This window comes from Tamandua tetradactyla, chromosome 24 (genome assembly GCF_023851605.1).
Source record: "Tamandua tetradactyla isolate mTamTet1 chromosome 24, mTamTet1.pri, whole genome shotgun sequence".
NCBI lineage: Eukaryota > Metazoa > Chordata > Mammalia > Pilosa > Myrmecophagidae > Tamandua > Tamandua tetradactyla.
In genome coordinates this window covers 36703531-36721763 of record NC_135350.1, presented here as the reverse complement: position 1 = coordinate 36721763, position 18233 = coordinate 36703531, and the positions used below count along the sequence as shown (strand labels likewise).

Below are 18233 nucleotides of genomic sequence, written 5' to 3'. Positions count from 1 at the left end.
ATGAATAAGTGTTCCAATTTCTCCACATCCTCTCCAACATTTGTAGTTTCCTGTTTGTTTAATAGCAGTTATTCTTATAGGTGTGAGGTGATCACATTGTCATCTTAATTTACATCTCCCTTATAGGCAATGAAAATGAGGAGCTCTTCATGTGCTTTTTAGCTCTATATTTGCTCTTCAAAAAAATATTTATTCATATCTTCTTCCCATTGTATAATTGGATTGTTTGTTCTTTTGTTGGTTAAACATCATCAAGAGATGTTAATTCTATCCAAACTGACCTACAGATTCAATGCAATACCAATTAAAAATTCCAACAACCTACTTTGAAGACTTGGAAAAGCTGGTTATCAAATTTATATGAAAGGGAAAGAAACCCCAAATAACTAAAGATATCCTAAAGAAGAAGAGCGAACTGGGAGGATTATCACTTCCTGACTTTAAAGCTTGTTATAAAGCCACAGTGGTCAAAACAGCATGGTAATGGCAGAAGGACAGAAATATCAACCAATGGAATAGAATCAAGAGTACAGAGATATACTATCAAATTTATGGACATATGATCTTTGATAAGGTTCCCAAATCCGCTAAACTGGGACAGAATAATTTTCAATAAATGGGCATGATAGAAATTGATTTCAATAGCCAATTAAAAAGGACTCCTACCTTATACCCTATACAAAAATTAATTCAAAATGGCTTAAAGACCTAAATGTAAGAGCCAGTACCATAAAACTTCTAGAAGAAAATGCAGGGAAACATCTTCAAGTTCTAACAATATGAGACAGCTGCTTAAAATTTATACCTAGAACACAAGCAGCAAAAGAAAAAAAATAGACAAATGGGAACTCCTTAAGATCAAGGGCGTCTGTATCTCAAAGGACTTTGTTAAAAGGTGAAGAGGCAGCCAACTCAATGGGAAAAAATATTTGGAAACCACATATTGGATAAAGGCTTGATACCATGTGAAGGCCTTTTAGCTGTTTCTCTGTTCACTGACATTTTGACCCAAAGGATGACAAAAGAAAAAGAAAGCAGACACATTTATATTAGTGCATTTTGGCCCATATACATGGTATTTATTTTTAGAGAAGGGACCTTGCAATCAGGATGAAAAAGGATACTTTCCTTGCCAACCTATTGATACTATAATCTTGTGAACCTGCTTATGTTTTCCCAAATATGCCTCAGTCCTTGCCATCTTGGTGTAAAGAGCTCCACCTGGCCAGAAGTCTTTATCCCTTCCCTGTTTACTCAGCAAAATCAAGTTCTTTATTAAAACCCAGGTCAAATGTCACATTACATGCTACAAACCTCTCCACCTAATAAGTGACTTTGTCTCTCCTCTTGTGATCCTCCAAAGTTTTGGATATATCTTCACTACTGAATTTTTTTCACATGGTGCCATAATTATTCATGTATAGGATATATCTGTCCATCCATTTTGACTTCTTTAAATCAGGATCCTGTTTCATTTATCTTTATATTATTTCACAGTAGTAGCTCAATAAATGATTTTGACTGAATTGAAAGGAATTTTGCATGTAACTATACATCAATTTCAATGACTAGATTTATATTTAACTGTAAGTTTAAAGTAAAATTCCAAAAACAGGAAATGTAGTACCAACTTTTAGAACAGATATAATAAATTGAATCTTTGCTATTAAATGAAATTAGAAAATTAAGAAGATCTAGTTTTAATTTGGTATACAAACTATAGTGTTGAGTAAATAAATATATGTACATTATAAAAGAATTTAATAAGGAAATTTAAATCATAACATGTTAAAATTAGTTTTGCTCATTATCCTTCACGAAATCTCAAGTAATAGGAATTTGCATCACATTTTTATGAGAAAGAAAGATTATATCACAATTTCTTTTTTAAAACTCTTCAAAAACATACCATTTAGTAAGTCCATATTAAATACACTTTCATATATTTCTAAAGCATGAAGTTGACAATGGAAATTATTACTTCTGGAGTTCAGAAAGCCAGGCTGCAATGTGGAGGTTTCTGGATTTTTACCTTGAGATTATCTAACTGGAAATTGTAACTGGAATTTGAGTTTTCTTGGATCATGTAGGTAGAAACTCCTTGCCTAACTAAATCAATTGAAGTCTGTATTTCTATAAAAATAGCTAATGAGATTAAAATTGGCAGAAATTTTTCTTTTAATGGTAGAGGAAAATGTTATGTACTATATAAGAGCTTCTCACTTCCCTGCCTTTAGACCAATAACAGTAATAAATAACGTATATTGAGAATTTATTACGTACCTATAATAAACATTTTAGACCAAGTGTAATGAGCAGCCACCTCTCCCTCTCCTTAACCAATGAGATAATGATCTAGAACTTATGTGGATTTTATATTAAATAATCCTATTCAACAGACGAAATAATTTACTTATTTGATTTGCGAGAGGGATGGCTCTTGATGGCACCTGATTTCTCCCCGTGCATTTTTCAGAGCCAGAACAATTTACGACAGTGTTATTTTTATATTTTATTACTGTCATGGTGGGTGACTGGTAAAATGGCTTTAAATATTGCTCACATCATCAAAATCATCAGGGCATTGCGGCTTAGCAGCATTTTTCCAGTGTCCTATAGAACACTAGTTTCATTTGACCCTAGTTAAACTTGAAAAATATTTCAATGGTGACTTAAGTTTGAGAAACCCTGAATTAAACTATTTATGCAAATGTATTTATAGAGGGACATCTCAGATTCTTTAATATTGCTAATGTTAAGACAATCTCCAATAGGAAGACATGGTATGCAAAATTTCCAACAGCAGAAGAACATGGAAACACAGGCTGGTTGTCTACTGTTCTTCAGAAAACATTTTTAAAATGTTGCCTTTTTGTATACTCTTCAGTCGCACACACACTCACTCACACATTCACATGCACAAACTCATGTTTCCATTGTGGTGTTTTTGGAGAAGTCTTAAAATTTCTCCCTGAGAAAAACGTTGACTATGTCAACAGTTATCCTTGCAGTTCATCTCCAAAGCTTCAATTAGGCAAGAGTGTTAACTGGACATTTAAATTTCTACCACAAGCTTGCGCTTCATTTTACTGCATTTCACAGATATTGTGATTTTTACAATTGAAGATTTGTGGCAATATTTGTTGAGCAAGTCTATTGACACGTGCCAACAGCATGTGCTCACTTTGTGTCTCTGTGTTGCACTTTAATTAGGGTATGTGCATTGTTTATTTAAAGATATAATGCTATTGCATACTTAATAGACTACAGGTAGTATGAACAAAACTTTTATATGCATTGGGAAACCAAAACAATCATTTGGCTCATTTTATTGCAGTGGTCTGAAACCAAACTTACAATATTTCCAAGGTATGCCTGTGTTTCCAACTACATTTTGTTTCATCACACCTTTCTCCTTTGATTTTCTATTTTTATCATTCTCATCCTCACAAAATATTTACTTGTTCTCTTAAGGGTGTTTCCTGAAATGTCTTCTGAATCATCAAGAAAATGTAGTGATGAGTAGAATTTTGCTTCCAAATATTTTATGGTACTCTACAGAAAATTTTACTTTAGTCCTTTGACTAAAATGTTTGAAAAATGGCAATCTTTACATGTTATATATGGAGCAGTTTGCCAAAATAGTAAGTTGGTGAGAACAATCAAATGCCCAACTTCTATAAATTAAACATACCTGTGTCAATTCAATGTCACCATTCTTGGCAGTTAAATATACTGTGTTTCACTTATTTATACCTACTTAACAACTGTAATTGAGGTTAAACGATGGTGATGTTCCATCTGAATGCACCAGCACAGGCACAGTGGTTGCTTACAATTGGCATCCATTTTGAATGATCAATGCTGGAGCCATACTGGTTGAAGATATTTTGAATATTACTCCTGGATGGAAGCCCATGAAACTTACCTGTTGTCACACCATGAACCACTCCCTCCTTGGTTTTGGAGCCTACAAAAAAAATTAATTCAAAATATAAATCTCAAACAAGCTTTATTGCTGAGTTAATTATATATGAAACTAACAAAAAATCTCCATCTTCAAAAGTTGATATATAATGACATGCTCATAAGGAAAAAAAAACTATGAAAAGGAAAGCCAGTAATCATTACAACAAGTAGAGGAAAGCAAAACTAACAAGGGATTCTGTGCAATTACTATTCTAGCTCTCAATGATGACTTTTTATCCATTTGCTTCCCACATCACATATCAATTTACAAAGAAAAATAAAAGGTAGGCTAATGCTGGGGTTGAGTGGGAAGGTGATATTTGGATTCAGAACAGTACAAGCTTTCCTTAAGTACAACAGAGAGATTAGTTAACCCATGAAACACAAATAGGAAAAGGGAAAGAAAAAAGTAAAAATTTGTTCAACATCTATTATGTGAGAGGCAATTTACATCTCATCTCATTTAATCTTCATAACATCCATTTAAGGTAAACATTTCATGCCCATTTTATACATGAAGAAATTGAAAATCAAAATTAAGTAACTTGCCTAAAGTCATACAGGTAATAACAGACCATAAGCATATTCAAAATAAAGGATATCCCAACGGAAGCCCATGCTCTTGCCTGGTTTGATGAAACCAGGCAAACCTTTAGAAAGAAGGTAGTATTTTATCATTCGGGTACAGTGCTGGCTTTAAAAAGAGACCAGAGAGAATGAATATGGAACTATTAAACTTTACTGCCAGGGAAACCCCTGATACTGTGTCAAACATTAGGGACACTCAAATCAATAGGCCAAGCCCATGATCATGAGGCTTCCTCTTGTGAAGCTTATGTATGTTGTGCAGAAGCTTAGCCCACCTATAGGCATGCCTAAGAGTTACTTCTGGAGGACCTCTCGTGTTCCTCAGATGTGGTCTCACTCTCTCTAAGCCCAACTATGCAAGTGAAATCATTGCCCTCCCCCTACGTGGGACATGACATCTAGGGGTCAAAGTCTCCCTGACAGCATGGGAGATGACTCCCAGGGATGAGCCTGGCCCTGGCACTGTGGGATCAACAATGCCATGCTGACCAAAAGGGGGAAAAGAAGTGTAACAATTAAGGTATCAGTGGCTATGAGAGTTCAAATAGAATTGAGGAGCTACTCTGGAGGACACTTTTACACAGACTTCAGTTAAACATCGCTACCTCTCATAGCTTGCCAAACCCCAACCAAAACCATTCCTGCCAATCTTAAAGAACACCTAGGTCATTATACAAGATTCTACATGTACTAGGGTAACTTTTCAGAAATGTAGAGCCTCCAGATGGGTTCCTGTACCAGATAAGACCTGAAATACTGAGCGGTCAGCCTCTCCAGAACATCAGCTAGTTCCATCCCCCATCCCATATTATCAACAGCCCCTTTCAATATGGAAAAGTTAGAACAGGCAGAGCCCAGATAATCTTAAAGAGTGGGAGAAAGATCAAAGGTGATGGTGAAGTTATACAGAAAAGGTAGGTTTTAACAAATGAGTATGATCGCCAACTCATTATATTGATATTTCTTTTAGTCTCCAGTATCTTAGAGCAGCTAGAAGTAAAAATCTAAAATTGTGGAATTATAACCCATACCAAATACTTAAATCTGTTCTACAACTAATTGTTGCAATGTGCTTTGAAATGTATTGCTTTTTTTGTGTACGTGTTGCTTTTCACAAAAATTTTTTTAAAAAGTTGATTGTGATGATAAATGCACACAGCTGTATGATGACATTGTGGACCACTGATTGTACACTTTGGATGTTTACATTGTATGTAAATATATAATATATATTTATAAAAAATAAATAATTAAAGTAAAACAAAAGAGACCAGATAGGAATTTTTCCCAAAACTTTCCATTATTAAACTCTTATACAAATAATTTATTATTACTTATTACTAAGATTGTTCATTTTAATCTTAACCTCTCCAATGATGGATTATCCCACATAATTCACATCAGTTTTTCAATTAAAATATTTTTAGAAAATATAACAAAATAATAATAGATTAGAGATTCAGTTGAAAACTACCTATAACTCAATAATGTAGTTCTATAGATATAGAAGTTATACAAGGAAAGAAGAACTTAAAAAGTAGAAGTTATTTAAACCTGCATGTGGATATTAAGATAATTACCAAGCTTCTAGTTCAGTTTTAAAATACCCTGCTTTAAATAGAGAAAATCAATAAGACCAGAAGTTGGTTCTATGAGAAAATCAACAAGATTGATGGGCCCTTAGCAAGATTGACAAAAAGAAGAAGAGAGAGGATGCAAATAAATAAGATCAGAAATGGAAGAGGAGACATAACTACTGACCTCACAGAAATAAAGGAGGTAATAACAGGATACTATGAACAACTTTACGCTAATAAATACAACAATTTAGAAGAAATGGACAGGTTCCTGGAAAGACAGGAACAACCAACTTTGACTCAAGAAGAAATAGACGACCTCAACAAACCAATCACAAGTAAAGAGATTGAATTAGTTATTCAAAAGCTCCCTAAAAAGAAAAGTCCAGGACCAGACGGCTTCACATGTGAATTCTATCAAACATTCCAAAAAGAATTAGTACCTACTCTCCTCAAACTCTTCAACATAATCGAAGTGGAGGGAAAACTACCTAATTCATTCTATGAAGCCAACATCACCCTCATACCAAAACCAGGCAAAGATATTACAAAAAAAGAAAACTACAGACCAATCTCTCTAATGAATACAGATGCAAAAATCCTCAATAAAATTCTAGCAAATCGTATCCAACAACACATTAAAAGAATTATACATCATGACCAAGTAGGATTCATCCCAGGTATGCAAGGATGGTTCAACATAAGAAAATCAATTAATGTAATACACCATATCAACAAATCAAAGCAGAAAAATCACATGATCATCTCAATTGATGCAGAGAAGGCATTTGACAAGATTCAACATCCTTTCCTGCTGAAAACACTTCAAAAGATAGGAATACAAGGGAACTTCCTTAAAATGATAGAGGGAATATATGAAAAACCCACAGCTAATATCATCCTCAATGGGGAAAAATTGAAAACTTTCCCCCTAAGATCAGGAACAAGACAAGGATGTCCACTATCACCACTATTATTCAACATTGTGTTGGAAGTTCTAGCCAGAGCAATTAGGCAAGAAAAAAGAAATACAAGGCATCAAAATTGGAAAGGAAGAAGTAAAACTATCACTGTTTGCAGACGATATGATACTATATGCAGAAAACCCAGAAAAATCCACAACAAAATTACTAGAGCTAATAAATGAGTACAGCAAAGTAGCAGGCTACAAGATCAACATTCAAAAATCTGTAGCTTTTCTATACACTAGTAATGAACAAGCTGAGGTAGAAATCAAGAAACGAATCCCATTTACAATCGCAACTAAAAGAATAAAATACCTAGGAATAAATTTAACCAAAGAGACAAAAAACCTATATAAAGAAAACTACAAAAAACTGTTAAAAGAAATCACAGAAGACCTAAATAGATGGAAGGGCGTACCGTGTTCATGGATTGGAAGACTAAATATAGTTAAGATGTCAATCCTACCTAAATTGATTTACAGATTCAATGCAATACCAATCAAAATCCCAACAACATATTTTTCAGAAATAGAAAAACCAATAAGCAAATTTATCTGGAAGGGCAGGGTACCCCGAATTGCTAAAAACATCTTGAGGAAAAAAAACGAAGCTGGAGGTCTCGCGCTGCCTGACTTTAAGGCATATTATGAAGCCACAGTGGTCAAAACAGCATGGTATTGGCATAAAGATAGATATATCGACCAATGGAATCGAATAGAGTGCTCAGATATAGACCCTCTCATCTATGGACATTTGATCTTTGATAAGGCAGTCAAGCCAACTCACCTGGGACAGAACAGTCTCTTCAATAAATGGTGCCTAGAGAACTGGACATCCATATGCAAAAGAATGAAAGAAGACCCATCTCTCACACCCTATACAAAAGTTAACTCAAAATGGATCAAAGATCTAAACATTAGGTCTAAGACCATAAAACAGTTAGAGGAAAATGTTGGGAGATATCTTATGGATCTTACAACTGGAGGTGGTTTTATGGACCTTAAACCTAAAGCAAGAACACTGAAGAAGGAAATAAATAAATGGGAGCTTCTCAAAATTAAACACTTTTGTGCATCAGAGAACTTCATCAAGAAAGTAGAAAGACAGCCTACACAATGGGAGACAATATTTGGAAATGACATATCAGATAAGGGTCTAGTATCCAGAATTTATAAAGAGATTATTCAACTCAACAACAAAAAGACAGCCAACCCAATTACAAAATGGGAAAAAGACTTAAACAGACACCTACCAGAAGAAGAAATACGGATGGCCAAGAGGCACATGAAGAGATGCTCAATGTCCCTGGCCATTAGAGAAATGCAAATCAAAACCACAATGAGATATCATCTCACACCCACCAGAATGGCCATTATCAACAAAACAGAAAATGACAAGTGCTGGAGAGGATGCGGAGAAAGAGGCACACTTATTCACTGTTGGTGGGAATGTCAAAGGGTGCAACCACTGTGGAAGGCAGTTTGGCGGTTCCTCAAAAAGCTGAATATAGAATTGCCATACGACCCAGCAATACCATTGCTAGGTATCTACTCAAAGGACTTAAGGGCAAAGACACAAACGGACATTTGCACACCAATGTTTATAGCAGCGTTATTTACAATTGCAAAGAGATGGAAACAGCCAAAATCTCCATCAACAGAAGAGTGGCTAAACAAACTGTGGTATATACATACGATGGAATATTATGCAGCTTTAAGACAAGATAAACTTGTGAACCATGTAATAACATGGATGGACCTAGAGAATATTATGCTGAGTGAATCCAGCCAAAAACTAAAGGACAAATACTGTATGGTCCCACTGTTGTGAACGGACATTCGAGAATAAACTTGAAATATGTCATTGGTAACAGAGTTCAGCAGGAGTTAGAAACAGGGTAAGACAATGGGTAATTGAAGCTGAAGGGATACAGATTGTGCAACAGGACTAGATACAAAAACTCAAAAATGGACAGCACAATAATACCTAATTGTAAAGTAATCATGTTAAAATACTGAATGAAGCTGCATCTGAGCTATAGGGTTTTTTTTTTTGTTTTTGTTTGCTTGTTGGTTTGTTTGTTGTTGTTGTTTTTTACTATTACTACTACTTTTATTTCTTTTCTTTATATTAACATTTTATATCTTTTTCTGTTGTGTTGCTAGTTCCTCTAAACTGATGCAAATGTACTAAGAAACAATGATCATGCATCTATGTGATGATGTTAAGAATTACTGAGTGCATATGTAGAATGGTATGATTTCTAAATGTTGTGTTAATTTCTTTTTTTTCTTTCCGTTAATAAAAAAAAAAAAAAAAAAAAAATACCCTGCTTTAAAAATCTTTATTAAATATACTAGAAATAACTAAACACTTTAGAACAAAGGAAAAAAACTATAAAGAGCCTCAGTTTCCTTATTGTACAAGGTTAATTAAATTATCTCTAAGAAACTGGTTTTTAAGTTGCAGAATGCAGCAGAAGCAAGTGGGTGAAGGCTGGCTGACAATGCTGATTATTCAGCAAAGCCTCAAATATTCAGTATTTGACTAAACTTTAGATAGTTTCCGTTTTAAGACCCCTAATGCTCTAACATAGTTATTCACGGATAAATTTTGAGAATCATTAATCTGATATAGCTTCTAACTCCCAATTTATTTTAAAAGTTTAAGTACCCATCTATAATCAAAATAATAAGATGATAGGCCCAAATATATAACTTTGTATTAAAATGTTCATTCAATATTTTCACAAAAATACATGAATATGAAATTAAGTGAAATTTTCAAGCGCCATATTTAAACCCACTTGTCATAAAACAGCCAAGGAAACATCTACATTTAATCAAATAATTTTTAAAATGTGTTCAAATATAACTTCCAATTTATATAACGTAAATTATAGTTTTGTAGTTAAGAATGTGGGCTTTGGATTCAAATTGCCTGGGTTTAAATCTTCATTTCATCACATAACAGTCTCGCATGTATTACTGGATCAATATGAAAATGAAAGGAAATAATATGTATAAAGTAATAGTAAATATCGATGATAGCCATAATAGTTTTTGCATATAATGTTTTATAAGGTTTTGCAGTTTAAAAAGCAAGGAAGTTACCGAATTATTAATGTCATGTAAATGAAATTGTGCAAATTAAATATATTAAAAAATAAAGGATAGGATAATGCATGTATGTGCATATATGTTTTTTGTATGTATGTGTGCATAGATATTGTGTTTGTATATGTGTGCACATATAAATATACATATATATGTATATATATATATATATATATAAAATACTCACTCTGCACAGTAATGTGGACCATAACATGACCATGTAAGCTGAAATTGTGAAAAGTGATCTCAATAATCAATGGTAAAAATTATGATTGATTCATGACCTTGGAAATTTTTTGTCAAAAGCATTAAAACTCACTTACTATCACTTACACATGTACAGGGAAATGAAAAAAATATATAAAACTAATATGTATTTAATATATTATAATTTAAAACATTACAAACATTGGGCAGTACGATAGTGGCTCAGTGGCAGAATTCTCATCTGCCATGCCAGAGACCCAGGTTCAATTCCCAGAGCCTGCCCATGCCAAAAAAAAAAACACATTACAAACATTGAGAAGTGTTTATTTCTTCATCTTCTCATTATATAAATTCCTATATAGAGCAAGCATCTTTTTTATTATCTTAGAGAATTGTCACATTCCTTTCTAAATTTGGATCACCTTCCAAAATGTTACCCTTTGCACTTTCAATGTTATGATATACCTGTGAGAATCCTTTAATGTGAAGCATTTTTGTGGAACTGCTTATTCTGGGACATCTTCCTCCTGCTCACATAGCACTTACCCCATCCCTGTCCACTGAGTTCCTATGGCTGCATATATAGGGTCTCTTGAATGGCAGCAGTGGGGAAATTACCATGGCCAGCTACTTTTTTTATAAATCAAATTGTGTTTGATCCCAATTTTCAGCATTTTTCACCTAATTTCTTTGCTTCATTTTCATCTTTGCTGACCAATTTCCATTATCCATCTGTGTAAAATACCTGTGGGTTTATCCTTGGGTGACAAGGAGGCCACACAACCACACACTCTGCTGAGCGTGAACTGAGTAATGGACATCTAGTGACCCGTCACCAACAAGACTTTGAAAGAAGCAATGTGATTCCTCACTGATCATAAGGAGGTTCTGCTATTTAGGTAGTGATTTGTGGGCTAAAAAGCTAGTAGCAAAATTTGTACTTTATGCAATTTATGTGCTGGGGTCACAGAAATTTGAACTGTGTTGTTAGGGAAGTGGTGTTATTAACTAGCCGTGGACACTGAAATTCTCCTATACTACAGTCATGCAAAGTGAGGACAGCCTGGATTTAAAAGAATATTTCTTATCCCTATACCTCACACCCCCTTCATATTTTAAAAAATGACTAGTAGGAAGAAATGGTTAACAATTGAAACAGGTGTTCTGTGGTCTTTCTTCTTAGCTTCAGTCGTACCTGAGAAAGCGTCCCTTGCAATAGTAAATCACAGAATCCAAAACAAATGAGAGTCTCAATTAGGTTGCTTTGTTTCAAACCAATCACCTGTTCTTTGCTGTCACCCTTATTTATTAGTAACCTGTAATTGAGGATTAATCTCTAATTGATGAGTAATTTGTGATTGATGAGATAGAGCTAGAAAATGGGTGTCAAGTACCTTTCCATGGTATGGTTGTGTGACTAGCAAGGTGGAAAAACTGAAGGGACACCACAGCTGGTTTCCTGAGCTGAGATGGTCCACCTGCACCCTATCTTGTCTCTCATGACCTCACTGGGTGCAGAGTGGAAATATCAAAACTCATGCCTGGGAGTTACCAGAACTCACGATACTGGGGTTCTGCCCATTATGTTGATTTTCTGAAAGCCAAGCCAGCTTGGTGCCTGTGAAGCATGTTGTGACTTGAAAGTTTGATCTCAATCCACAGCCAGGACCATTGCTGCTTACTGAGCAGAGTGGCCCTGGAAAGGTTTTGAAGATCATCCTTTTCTTGATACTTCTATTATAATACTATTAAATAAAAAGAATTAAAATTGTTGTGCTTTTGAGTTTGAATCTCAATTTATAATGTCTGAGTCATTAGATTAAGAGAACATGTTTGTTTATTAAACTGATGATTATTAGTATGTTATTGAAGATTTGTGTATAAAGATATTGCAAAGTGAGAAAAAATAAAAACAATACAGAATATTATGGTAGTTCTTCATTTAGTTACAAGAGTTGTCAAAAGCATAATATATTATAAAGTAATGAGATTATTTTTCTTATGAAGCTTATTAAAACAACCTGCCAAACTTTTCCAGCCATAAGTGAAATTAGATAATTTTCTTTGGTCACTTCCAATCTTTCAAACTAGTTATTGATACAGGTCCTGATAATACAAAGGACACAGGACAAAAAGAAAGCATGGCAAAGAAATTACTCTGTGGTGAGTTTCTTTGATAATAACAACCATGGCTCCTATATATGAAAATGTGCTCTATGGCTTATAGGTTCTGTTTCATTAAGACATTCTCAAAGAACCCTGTAAGGTAATTGCATTTTTTAAGTCATAGTTTTACAAACAAAAAAAATGATGCTCAGAAATGTTAACTTGCCCAGGATCCCAAAAGTATAATCTGGACTAGAAATCAGGTTTGTCTGATGCCAAATCCACATTCTTTCCTTTATAACAGGAGTCAGCAAACTAGCCAGGGTGCCAAATCTGTTGTACCCCTTGTTTTTGTAAACGAAGTTGTACTGTGACGTAGCCATGTGGGTTACTGTCTTTGACTGAGGCAGAGATCATATGGCCTAAAATATTTACCATCTGGCTCTTTAGAGAAATCATTTGCCAAATCTGGCACTGCACTATTGTGTTTTCACATGTTATTTTTCATCCTAAATCTTTGTATGAGTTCGCCTTTCAATTAGACTTCAGAACAGAACTAATTCATAGAACTGACTATGTGTTCAACCCTGCAATAGACATAGAAGATGATTTTTAAAATGTGTAACACACCTAGGGCTTTATCTGAGACGCTACAAAGGTTTTGTGCACTATGATTACTTTCTAGAAACCTACAACCTCTGGATGGGTTCCTAGGCTAGGTAAGTCCTGAAATGCAGGGGACCCGGTCTCTCTAGAACATCAACTGGTTCCATCTTCCTATCCAATGTTATCAATAGCCCCTTCTGACATGAAAAAGTTAGAATGGGCATATCCCAAATAACCCTAAAATATGGGAGAAAGATCAAAGGAGAAGGTAGGATTAGAGATGGAAGGGTTTAATAAATGAGTATGATTACTGAATCATTATATTGATATTTCTTTTAGTCTCTAGTGTTTTGAAGCAGCTAGAAATAAAAACCTAAAATTGTAGAATTGTAACTCATACTAAACTCTGAAATCTGTTCTACAACTAATTGTTGCAGTATGCTTTGAAATTTATTGCTTTTTTTGTATATATGTTATTTTTCACAATTAAAAAAATATGTGACATATAAACAACTTACAACTTTATATATCTGAGAGCAAATAACAGAATTAATCTCCAAGAAATAAAATCTTTTTTTTGTCCAAACTTATAATTGACAACAAAAACAAGTAAAATATGTTTCAGATGATAAAACTGTTCATAATCTGGGAAAGAACAATGTATGAAGTTAACATTCTACAGTTTTGAGATTAGCGACAAACTAAGGAAGTGCATATTAGTACCCTCAAAGAAAATCTTTAAAGTTATAAAGTAACTCAAGCCAAAATTACTACAGTGCACTTGCACAAGTTGGGCAATTTATGGCAAATGTAAAGGTACCTATAATCTGTGTGTCATTTATTCAGTATTGCAAATTTCACCTAAAGTTATGTAGTTCACACTTCACAAAACACTTAAACTCATTCAAGGTTTTTTCTCATGTAACACTCCTTATTGCAATGATTTCCTGAAAATATATCTTAAAGTAGAGGAATAAAAAGTAATTTTTCATAGAAAGGAGTCTATGAGCAACAATAAGAAAAAAAAATCTGATATAAATTTCAGTAAATTCATCCTCTACTTTATGGCTCATCCTGTGGCTAAAGCTGTCCTAACTGCCACTGAAGAATGTGGAAAAGTTCACAGGAGCAGAGTGTTAAGAGGAGAGGAAGAATGGGCAGTGTGTGTGTGTGTGTGTGTGTGTGTGTGTGAGTGTGAGTGTGTGAATGCCTCGTATATCACTCTTTCCCAAAAGAACTTCAAGTGGTTTATAAAATAAGACTCAACCTAATACACTCCTAGTTATATATAAATGAGGGTTCTGGTCTGGGTGAAAACTCCACTGTGGGAATTAGGAACAAGCAGAGGTGATAAGGATCAACCTTATTATTATATGTCAATTGAGAAATAAAATATATTTATGTTTCAGAGATATTAATAATAACACTCAAGTATTTTCTTAGGTTCTTAATTTCCAGTCTACCAAATGGTTACAAAGGGAAACTTCATGAGAGACTAATCTGTCCTTTCTATTTTGAGGTGATAGTAGGTCTCTTTTTCACCTATCTGAGGCCATAGTAAAGTCATATTTTAATATCAAAATAATACAAAAATTGAAGGAAGATTAATCATGAGGATAAGTCAAAAATAAATCATTTTGTTTCTTAAGGATATTCTTGATTTTTTAAAGATGCTGTTTTAAAAACTGTCATCTGAAATATAATCACTTATTCACAAAAACATTCATTTCTTAGAAAAGAAACAAAAAACCTTCAATATTATTGTGAAGTTGAATAATCAGGAAAAGCAAAAGATTAGCTCCATTTTGTACTAGTAGCTGAAATACACATTTACCTACCCACTCATACCTGACTAAGTTCATCCTTTTCACAAGTGATGACGCAAACATGAATCAAGCAAAGCATACCAGCCTTTCAGCATTTACAGTATCAATCATCCTAATCCATCGGTCATGAATAAATACTAAAATGGCATTGAGAGCTTACCTACCTACATAGAGAACCCCCTCTTTGGTCTTTCCTGCTGCCTCTGCCACACCCTGTTTGGTTTTTTCAGCAGCAGCCACCACTCCCTCCTTGGCCTTTGAAAGTCCTTTCATGAATACATCCATGGCTAACGAATTCCTTTACACCACACTAGAGGAAACAAAATACACCTCGAATGAGAACATCCTGGTAAAACAAAATTCAAACCTCCAAAGGTAAAACTACTTAAAAACTAGCAGAACTCCCCCACAGTGTGAGATACTTTCAAGTGTGCACTCATTTCAACCATCGGACAAGACCGCCCTTTAGCTTTTGCTTTAAATATTTAGCATCCCTTATCCATCTCGCTTAGTTGGGTCTAAATATGGATTAGGATGAATCATCTGAGCTGCCCTTACAGCTTTTCCGAAGTGGAGTTGCATGAAAGGCTATAACCCTCTTTCAACTTCCCAGGGTTCAAAAAAACCGTGACTAAGTTACAAGCACTTTTAGAAGACCACAGGAAAAGAAACGGAGCTGGAAGCTGGGCGCCTGAGGGAATCCTTAAAATGAATGTCGGAAGCGGACTGCCAAATTGATCCTGGGGAGCAAAGGCAAGGGAACTACTCACTTGGGTGTGGTTGACCCTCAGGCCAACAGCTCGCTCTAATCTACCCGACCATACACCCCCACCGTCAGCTATCAGCCCAGAGCAGGCGCCGTTCACACCCGCGGGCACACGACCCAGGAGCGCCACGGCAGAGACCGTTCTCAGCGCGAACCCGCCGGCGGGCTGGGGCTGGGAAGGCCAATACACGCACCTGTTAATCCCTTACCACCTGTTGATTTGCCCTCCCGGCACTTCCATTTAATTATTCGCCCAAAACAGCTTGCTTATTTTACAAGAGAAACCCAGAGGGCAGACTGAGGGATTTAAAGTAAGAGAAATAAAAGTTGGGTGCACACGCTCCAACAAGCATCCTCGCGGTTCCCAAAGGAGAAGTGTACCGCGAGGAAGCGACCGGACCTCTCAGCCTTTGGGAAGAAAGGGTGAATATGGAAATCATGTGGAAAGCCAGGTCAACTTACTCTCCTCAAGCTCACCAAAGGAATAAGAACCCATCCACGGTCCAGAGACTTGACACAGCCGGTGCTCACCTTGGCACCAAGCCCGGTCCCAGGCGTCCACGGTAACGTCACCCCTTTCCCACCAGGTCTTCTCCAGGATTCCTAAAGCTCCCAGCCCGTTTAGAGCTACAGGAACTTACCTGAGCCCCTACACTTCTCCTGAACTCTGATTCCAACCCCTGCTTTTAAATTTTTATTATTATTATTATTCTAGCTAAACAATTCCCACATATTATTTAAATGGAAAGAGAGAGGAAACGGAGCGCACAGGAAGGGCGCAAGCGGCACCAGGAGAGGGATGGTCCCCAGAGTAGGCTGCAGTCAGCACAACCCAGCGACAAGAGGCTGGGGGCGTGGGAGGCGAACTCGCGAACCTGTAGTCAAATTGCCACTCCCGGTTCCAAGCACAAGAGGCTCAGAAACAAACAGCAGAGGGTCGGAAGGGAAGGCGGGAGAGAGCCAGAAGGATGCTAAAGGCGGGGCTCGGTCCCCCGGGACCGTTCCAAAGCTAGCACATACCTGACTCTGCTACGTCGCCGCGCTTGCTCCTTCGCCCCCTTTCTCCAACCCCCTTCTCTGGCGCGTGGTCCTCCTCCTCTTCTTCCTCCCCTTTCTCCTCGGCTCACCGCCCCCACAGCTGATTTGTCAGCGCCTCTCCCCGCCCCTCTCCCGGAGCTCGCTGCTTTCCCTGCCTCGTGCACTTGGCTCGATTTTGTGTGTGCGTTGGGGGGTTGGGGAAAGGTGGAGTTATCCTTCCAACTGGAAGCGGCCCGCCTGGTCCTGCAAGGCGGAAAGGTAGGGTGTAGTGCGATTCACCCCAAGTACAGGGTCACCGGAACTACTGGGAGGCTCCGAAGCGGTTGGCCTCTGGCTAATGTCTCTCCCTCTTTTCCATTCGCCCTTTTCCCCTGTCTCTGCCTTTCTGTAAGATTCCTCTTGGGGACCCACTCGCCAGATCCAACCTCGGGAGCCGGGGGCCTAAGGGATAGAACACCAAAGTCCGAGTCAATCTCTTGGGGAGAGAGGCAGCCTAGGAAAGATGCTTATATCTGCACCTGCGAGAGCACGTTTCCCTCGGAGAGCTTAAGTTTGACCAGCGGTTGCTTTTGTTCAAATAGCTTCAGATATTCGTTTGCTCCCAACCCCAGAGGAGCCTGAAAGGACCCTCAAGCGGAGATGAGACTAAGGAAGACTTACAGGTTGAGGTAGGAGGAAGCTTGTCAAATCGTCTTCCCACCCCACTATCACCATTTTCTTTTCCACCAATCAGAGGCTGCCAGACGCTGAATTTCCCATCACTGGCACAAGGAATAAATATTCCCCAGCCGTCGAAAACCAGTGATCACAAGCTTTTCGCTTTTGAAGTGGGATTTACTTTCCAGACCCAAGTATCTGGATGGAGGGAACAAAAGCTGCCTGGTGTGCCCTGCTGGACCATCATATCCAATTTCCTCTTCGGTCCCTTCTGAAGATGAGACTTCATGCACCACACACCTTTCTGACTTCTGGTCCTTGTTGCTGTCGGAGCTGACACGTACCCGTGCACACACACACAAACGCGAGCGCGCCGCAAGACAATGTTTGCATCGCTTAATACATGTTCACCTCTCTAGAGCTGGGGCGGGGGTGGGGCTGGGGGTGGGAGGGGGGAGCTGTTCTTGGATCACAGTAGACTAAGCTCCTCCCTCAGCAGAATGTCTTTGCTTTCCTTTGCTGGGATTGGGAGGATGATTTCAGCCCTGGAAGGGAAAAACAAGTCTTCGCTATATGGTTTTGTTTTTGTTTTTAATTATTTTGTTTGTTTTTGCTGTTTTTTTTTTTATAGAAACAAAGATTTCTCTGATCCTTGCCTCGTTTGGGTTCTCGAAATGCAATCAAGAAACAATCATTTGAAATCTCAAAGGACAGAAAGCAAACGATATGTGTGAATATTATATATATATATATGTATATATAATCACGCGTGTTCGGTAGAAAAAAGAAGAGAAGAAAGTAAGTATGAGGTC

General features: G+C 36.8%; 1 protein-coding gene across 3 annotated transcripts in view; it reads right to left on the bottom strand.

The window, feature by feature from the left end:
• SNCA (synuclein alpha) overlaps window positions 1-16877 on the bottom strand; it is a 146487-nt gene extending 129610 nt beyond the window's left edge. The window contains exons 1-3 of one of the 3 annotated variants that reach the window (XM_077142401.1): window positions 16747-16877; window positions 15125-15270; window positions 3929-3970 (exon numbers count right to left, since the gene is read on the bottom strand). In XM_077142401.1, the coding sequence (XP_076998516.1) occupies window positions 3929-3970; window positions 15125-15245 (163 nt within the window). In that variant the 5' untranslated portion in view covers window positions 15246-15270; window positions 16747-16877. Of the gene's footprint in view, window positions 1-3928; window positions 3971-15124; window positions 15271-15518; window positions 15667-16746 lie in introns of those variants that run through there. The other 2 variants (XM_077142403.1, XM_077142402.1) reach the window with 2 other exon arrangements.
• Between the last annotated feature and the right edge of the window lie 1356 nt (window positions 16878-18233).